The following is an 8,090-nucleotide window of genomic DNA, read 5'->3' on the forward strand; positions in this document are numbered from 1 at the left end:
TGACTGAATTACTCGAGTCATCAAGCAGTCATCAAACAGTTTTCAAAAACAATCAAGTCATGTCCAATAAACTGTCTGATGTGCAGGTGATTTGGCATTGGTCCGTTGGTCCATTAGTACGATTGTTGGTTGGCAATTCGGACTTGTAAATGACAATTGATTCTTGATTGTTGCATTGGTGTCCATATGTGTCCATATGTGACTCATCGTATACGGAACAGGACTGACAAGTGTGTCTGAATTGATGACAGATGATACAGCCTATCCAACAAAAAGTAATACATTGATCGTGTTTGCATGGAAATAAGCTTCATAACTTCCACTTCTGAATGTATGCGAATCAACATTCAAACAACGGATACGTCCAATGACTCTTGCAAATGCATTGATAGAGTGTTGTTGAATAATTCGAGTGTTTACAAATCAGCATCACTGGAAATAGTTACCGTTATTCAGACAGTCAGTTGTCCAGACATTACAGTTGTAATATTACACATTTCCCATTGTTGCTGGATACCAATATGCCTACATTTAAAGATGAATGCTACCAACAAAATATTCCATTAGAACTGCAACTGTTGCTTCAAGATCATGGACATATCGTTGTAAATCGTTTCAAATATCAGTCTGTTACCCCATTTTAAACCAATCCATCAATCTCCGATTCGGCTCGTTCAATACTCTCCAGCAGCTTGCATTCCATTCCTACAACGACTTGTTCATAGTATCCATGTTTACAGCGTTTGTTGTTTTGACTGCAATTTGCATCAACCCAAAATAATGGAATTTACCATTTCCTTTGTAGAGTTTGTCCATAATGTCTGTTTTAATGTAATCTTTTGACTGTTTTTCGATACAAAAGTCGACAATCATTGCTTTATCATCGACTTGACCGCAGTTTGATGAGTTGACAGCACAATCGCATATACACAGGATACGAAATATCAAATCCAATCAAAGTTGGGTATTGTTTGCTGTATCCTTGTCAACTCGGACAATAGCACCACATGGCAATACTTGATAGCAATGTAGACTGTTTTGGTGTTGTGAGATGCAATGATACAACGAGTTTCAGGACCCATTCCAATATGATGCAGCATCTTGCAGACAAACAGTTCATTTGTATCTGGTTGCCTGATACCTTTTACATTGTATTGTGTGGGTCTGTACTGACGAGTCTTGATGTAGCAACAAACAGTCAGTTGTTGTTGACATTCCAAGCGAATCTGGTCTGGATTCCGTTTTTCTTTGGAGATAATGAGATGTCAAACAACTGGTCAATGTCAGCCTTGTAGTGTTGAATGACAGTATTGATTGACAGCAGTTTGAATCGGTTCCGTATTTCCATCCAGATACTGTGATATTGGCAAGAAGGATCTTGCAGTTGTTGGTTGTTGATGGGCAAGTTGGATATAAAGTTGTTTTCAATCAATCCGTTGGCAATCATGATATCATACCTAGATTTGTATGTACGCAATACTGCTGTCATCTTGTGTATGGTGTTTCCTATTCCTACAAACACATTCCATTTCCAGCTGTTTTTTGCAGACATTTGATGTTGTGTAACAATGAGGGTGTAAAATGTAGTACAGAAATAGATGACTAAATTACAATTATTCCAACGGATTTAGCACTCTTGTTCAAGTAAAACGGTATCATCCGATGCTCATTATACACTACTTGTACGTTGAATCATGCCAATCACTTGCTACTTTAATAAACATGGAATATCACAACAATATTGATGACCAACTAATAGCCGAGTGTCAACTCATTCCAGTTTTGGTTTATACTCATTTCTTAACCCCAGCCCTTGACCCTAACCCTTTTCAGGGCGAAGCTTTTAATCAGCCATATGCTATTTGAGTGTATGATCAGATAGCGGCTCAACCAAGGTTGCAGACCACCATATAAAGGGAGATCCCTTCAAAATCTGACGTTGATAGCAAATCGACAACCCTGGCAACACAAGCTCCTTAGGACGGTCATTCAAGGAGTATGCTTTTAATACCATTTATTCAATAATGTATATAAACATGGTTCAAAAACCGACCTGTTGAATGACATTACAACTTGCTCAACCAAACCAGTAAAATGAAACTCGCAGTTGCTGTATTGTCATCGATCTTGCTTGCATGCTCGGTTACTATTGCCAATCCAGTTAAACCCAGTGTAACTACAGATGTTGAATCTAGCACCTCGCCAACTCCTAATCCAAACGGTATAGGTTTAGGTGGTCTTGATCCACTTCCAGATAGCATCAAAGAATTGCTCGAAAGATACAAGAAAGGAAAGCATGATCTTAATCAGCAAAAAAAATATGCGACCCGTTACAATCTGAATATGACAGCCAGATTATGCTGGTAATGGGCTTGGGAACAAAGCTTTACACTTTGGAACGTAAATCTCGAAAAAACGGCGGCAGTCCAGAATATGATGATAAAATTCGGAAGACTAGGCTTGATCTTAAAGCCCAAGAATTCAAACTTAGGGATATTAGAAAAAGTCGCAAGGAGTGCGATTCCAAATGTAATGGTATTGAAGCTGCAATAAGTCACATCAAAATGAGCCTCGTGGATCTCATTTTCGGAGAATCTTCGAATTATGAATTATTTGAACAGCAAATTGATCTTATCAACAAGCACCCTTCCGTTGTAGAGTACCTTGACAAATTATCATTAGAATACAGTGAGATTCCTGGTCAAAGCTCTAGTGATCAACAGCGTCAAGAACCGCAACCATCATCAAGTAGACCATCTGGATCTGGATCCTCTAGACAGAAAGCTCCCTCCAATAAACGGAAAAGGGTTTCCAAGCTTATGGGTAATGCTGGATCATTTTTTCAGCAACCCAAAGATGACGATCCATCCGTTTGATTTGAATGTTAATCTGTTGGTTTCAACCGATTCAATTGTCATTCTGGCTTAATTTGCAATAAATTTGGATTTACATGCATTATATCTGATCATTCCAGTCTTGGTTGGCATGATATTATATTGTACATTGACACTTGTATTTCCAATACAATACAGTTGATTGTATATTGCATAGTTGTACACATTGATGATGCTGACATGCATGTGTGGATCGTGTCGATATGATATCGCTTGTCATGTCGTATTGACACATGACATGCAATACCAATCAGGTTTCAATCACAAGTGTAACTCATCATCAGCCTCAGTAGCATTACAAACACTTGGATTTGGACTTGTTCAATATAGTATTTACTGTGCAACAAAACATGCAGTGGTTTGATTCAATGGTGATTAGCATCCACATTCACATGTCCATATCTTTGACTTGCCAAACATTTGCCATCATTATCCATCATGCTCAGTAAAATCGTAATTGGAACCCACTTGATATTGATTTCCAGTGTAAATACCAGACAATCAATATTACGTTGATAAATAATCATCATGCTGCATTTCAGAATTGTAGCATTGTTTCTTGGTGATCAACCTACTGCCATTTGATGCTTTTCAACATGTTTAGTATAGTTGTTTGGATGTTACAACAGCTCTGCTCCATACATGTCCAAACAATCAGTCCATGTTTTTACTGTAATACACGTTGTATATATGTCCACTGCATCATCTCATCACACATCCTGTCATAATTATGATACAAACTAGCTTAAAATACACGTCCATGAGTCTGTAGTCGATTATTAACAATGCAATGGTCCCAGCTGAATGATCCATATCAAACATGTATAAAAGCAATTGTTGTATACAACATACTCGGTAAACCAGTTTATGTTGATTTTTTGTTGGTACATTATCCAAATCTATTGCATGTCATAAGCAGTTGCATTTGTTGACAAAATGGTTCAAAACAACAGTCAATGACAATCCATTGCATTCACTGTTGTACAATGTGCACCTACAAACAATATGCATATATCATGATTCCAAACTTTATTGTTTCAATTGTATGCAGATTGGTAACAGTTTGATATTTAATCAAGCTATTGTCGATTATTGAATAAAAGTCTTTGGTTCTGGATCTTGACCTCGTTTACTCTTGCTTCGAGTCGACTAGCTTCACCACATACATGGATTTTTTTCGCAAGGGATTTAGTGTACAAATCCTCAGTATTTTTTAAATTTTTTTTGATAGAATTGAAGATGGCCCTCAATCGCATTTTCTTTGATGATTCTTTTTCACGGATGCATTTATCTAGAGTCTGCGTATATAAAAGTGTTTGTGAATTTACAAGTATATTGCGTTTTTTGCACTCTTGTTTTAGATTTTCACATTCAGCAGTTTTCGAATTGTATTGTTCCAAAATTGTATTATAGCGTGAAAACAGACTAGCGACACGAGTATCACTATGAGGCCAAAATACTGGCTTTGGAGCTAAAGGTGGGCGTAAACCTGATGTTAAGCCTGATGTCGATGTCGATGGTGATGGTTCGAATGTTGGAGCTGGACTTTCAGAAGTCGATACAACTATAGCCGACGACATGGCTGCCAACAGAGAAATCACAAAAATCACAGCTTGTTTCATTGTAAACTATCCAGATGAACAATACAGACGAGCAGCAATTTATTCCGATAGTGTCGAAATACTGGGTAGTTTTGGCAGTTTGTTTTGATATTTATACAACATGGATTGATTAAAGGGTCAAAACTAAAGACTGTTTTTACAACTGTACTCGTGTAAGATGGAACACCAAACAAGGGAGTTCAACTACACAACAAGCAATCAGTCTCATAGTATTTCCGATGCCAGTTTCCACCAAATTTAAAGGGCAATATTGTGTCTTTCAAAACCCTTGCGGCTAACGACATAGGGATAGTAGGGACAATAGGGACCAAGTGAGAATAAAGTCAAAGTGATGTTTATTCAAAGTATCGGTAGATTGTTTAGTGCTGATTTGGATGACAGAATCATTTATTGTTCGTGTCTTGTGCATTGCAACCAGTTTGTTGAACTGCAATCCATCTCGATTGAATACATGACATCACTCGGCTGATCTAACGATACTGTTTGGTGATTTTGATTTTGGCATGATTTTTGGCATACCATTTGGAGAATCTGCACATTAACATAAACCAAACAGGCAGTTTACAGTTCCAAACCATGATCAAAGTGGAGGTTTCTATGCAACGTTTGATTGTAATACATTGTTAATGGCTGCAGGATACAACTTTGGTGTACTATTACAATCGTAATCCTGTTATGGTCATGATTTACTTTTGAACAAGTTTTATTTAAACGAATGCCAAGACATGAAATGAACTCATGTGAACATAACATATCCATACGAGCATATGCTGGTGGTGTTACAAGTGTATTGGTCAACTGTTGTATGATTGTTGTGATGATGGTGTCAGGGTTGTGTTTGTTACCAATGGTACGCTACCAACAGAAACTCGATTGATCCAACAGCCATGCATACACATTGGTGTCAGTTACATCGAATGTTTGTTCAAGTAGATCGATTCAAATGGGTTGCATATAACCGACTAATCCAGCATTCATCCATTGTCAAACAACCATAATGCACAATACCACCAAGTGTGCGATTACACTCGCACTGATCAGTCGTTGCACAGTATGCATCGGTCAATGTCAAACATATGTGTGTCTGCAACTAAATTGCAATCCATGACATATCCACACAATCCAACATGTCAAATCATGTATCATGAGTCCAAGATTGATCAAAAACCTGATCATGGTAAACACAGCATGTTGTTGCATATCAGAGTCAATATATCAAGTGACAGTTGCACACTGGCTGATGGTGCACAGCGTATCAGTCACAATATGTCAGAACTTTTGGAGCTTCGTGATTTGTATAAATGTAGTAAAGTATAAAGTATAAAGTAGATAAAATATAATCTGTAACTGTTAGTTATCAGAAGAGAACAAATCAAAAGTGTAATGGATGTTGCACTTTAATCCAAGATCAGCAGACTTGGTCTTTTCAAGTATAGTAAAAAGGTGTAATAAAGTAATTAGAAAGTTGAAATAGTTTGACGAGTTGTTTATTGATAAAAGTAAGCATATTAGCTTTTATAGTAGTTGATTGTTTGTCTTGTGATACGAACAAGTAACACATTTGATAATGAGTGGTTGTAAACGAAAAGTAGTTGAGCCAATGGGATTGATTCCTGTAGTTGACTATGTCTACATAATGACACCATTTACTCGTTACTTGGAACATGAATCTCCAGAAATGAGGATAATGGAGTTTGGAGCATATGGATTGGTGGTGATGAAGGGTTTAATTTGGAGATTCAAAGTGTGTGCTATTAGAATTAGCTTTGTCACAGATTACCACTTAGGAGTATCCGTCTGGATATTCCAACACACGACTCGATATGTGATGTTCAAATGTCTAATATTCAGACTGTGCTGATTGCAATTGTGGTTGTAATTGTGGTTGTGTGTAAATATCAATCCAATACTCGATTCAATACTTGATTCAACTTGAGCATGTCCAGTTTTGTAGTAATCCATTTGATCACATTGACAGAATCAAGCAATGATCTGATTCAACAACACCGAATGATGCATCCATATCACTTGTATCAATCAATTGTACACAATCAGTCAATATAATCAACAATCACTGTCATGATTGGCATGATTAACATGATTGATTCAATTCATTCAATTTATTCGATCCATTTAATTGCATAGATCTGACTGACATTACAACTCATTGTTGTAAAATCACAACCTCACAATCAATCACCAATCACTATACTTTCGCTCATATAGTTTTTTGTTGTATGCTGCTGTGATTCGAGTTCGGTCGCTTGTCAATTCATCTCGATAGCGTTTGGCTTTAGCTGGTGATTGAACACCTTGAATATACTGCGTGATATCATTCCACAGTTCAGGCAGTATGGGTGTCTTGTCAAGACTCGAGTTGTACCATTGTGGTTGTTGTGGAGCCACATGCGCAGTCGAAACAATCCGACAGACTGGATTCACTACAAAAAATGTCAGAATCTTGCAATGTCCTGGTTGAGTTGGATCTGCAAGTTCAAATGATTGTTCTTTGTGTTGGTATAGATTGGGATAAACTACACATCGACCATTTGGTACTTCAAGCGATCCTATATACTGACTATGCGGTGATTCTTGATCAATGCCATACACATCTTTCCAATACATATCAGATGCTCCTTGATAATGACACCAACTAACAACCTCGCGGAAATCGAGTTTGGGTGTGGTGATATTTTCCACGTCGTAGTAATACAGTCCAGTTGCAACAATCGATTCGTTAATTGGACCTTCAATGTGCCAGTTTCCCTTGTCGTATTTAGGTTTGGATGGTGTCAGTTGAATGTTGGTGAGTTTGACAATGACTTGCAGATTACGACCACGCAGTGACACTGGCTTTGCCGATTCATATTTGGATTCAAAATGTTCCGGAAGTGTTGGTACATACACGGGACAAATGACTCGAGTGTCTGGTTCCATATCATCATGATCTGACTGGCTTGGTGGTTTATATCCCTTTGTGCGATTGCAAATATCAATATACTTGAACATTGGATCCATCGTTCTGAACAGACTTTCAAACATTGGGACAAAACATTTGAATATTTTGGCAATACATTTGTACATGTCTCGATGCCATATCGGATTCAGATTGTTGATGTATGAGTTGATGGTCACACTGCCATCCTGTTCAACACGGAATTCACTCAGAAGCCATTGGAACTTGCGTGATATAAACTTGGAATCGCCGTCAATGATGGGCACACTTGAAACAAGTCGAGTCGATAACAATATATCGCATGGTACCATTGTGGTGTATTTGAGTCGTATCCTCAGTGGTGCAATCATCGTTTGTCCATATACAACACTGTACATTGATGCATCAATCAGATTGTGCACCATTTGACCAGTGTTGTGATTTGATCCATGTTCAATATCCGATACATTTGTCATCAATCGCGTGTATACATTGTCAGGTATGCCATTGTCCAGTATATACGTCAGTTCAACAGGTCCTGGGACAATCGTGCCCAATCCATCACTGCCACTACAAACAAACTGTTTGACAAAAACCTCGAGTTGTTCCAATGCAAGATTAAATGTTGATGGTGATATA

At 37.8% G+C, this 8,090-nt stretch overlaps 3 protein-coding genes across 3 annotated transcripts; 1 reads left to right on the forward strand and 2 right to left on the reverse strand.

The window, feature by feature from the left end:
- Positions 1 to 2,094: 2,094 nt before the first annotated feature.
- On the forward strand, positions 2,095 to 2,876 carry BATDEDRAFT_89861 (uncharacterized protein; the record flags this gene model as incomplete). The annotated part of the gene is made up of 2 exons (XM_006679981.1): positions 2,095 to 2,363; positions 2,459 to 2,876. The coding sequence occupies 2 exons, from the start codon at positions 2,095 to 2,097 to the stop codon at positions 2,874 to 2,876; spliced, it is 687 nt and encodes a 228-aa protein (XP_006680044.1).
- Positions 2,877 to 3,973: 1,097 nt separating this feature from the next.
- BATDEDRAFT_89495 (uncharacterized protein) lies at positions 3,974 to 5,292 on the reverse strand (the record flags this gene model as incomplete). The annotated part of the gene is made up of 1 exon (XM_006680074.1): positions 3,974 to 5,292. The coding sequence occupies exon 1, from the start codon at positions 4,514 to 4,516 to the stop codon at positions 3,974 to 3,976; it is 543 nt and encodes a 180-aa protein (XP_006680137.1). The 5' UTR covers positions 4,517 to 5,292.
- Positions 5,293 to 6,880: 1,588 nt separating this feature from the next.
- Positions 6,881 to 7,660, reverse strand: BATDEDRAFT_4282 (uncharacterized protein; the record flags this gene model as incomplete). Its single annotated transcript, XM_006679708.1, has 1 exon — positions 6,881 to 7,660. A coding segment is annotated over one exon (780 nt), but the record flags the coding sequence as incomplete, so codon positions are not given.
- Positions 7,661 to 8,090: the final 430 nt, after the last annotated feature.

The sequence above is a fragment of the Batrachochytrium dendrobatidis genome (genome assembly GCF_000203795.2).
Source record: "Batrachochytrium dendrobatidis JAM81 unplaced genomic scaffold BATDEscaffold_8, whole genome shotgun sequence".
Lineage (NCBI taxonomy): Eukaryota > Fungi > Chytridiomycota > Chytridiomycetes > Rhizophydiales > Batrachochytrium > Batrachochytrium dendrobatidis.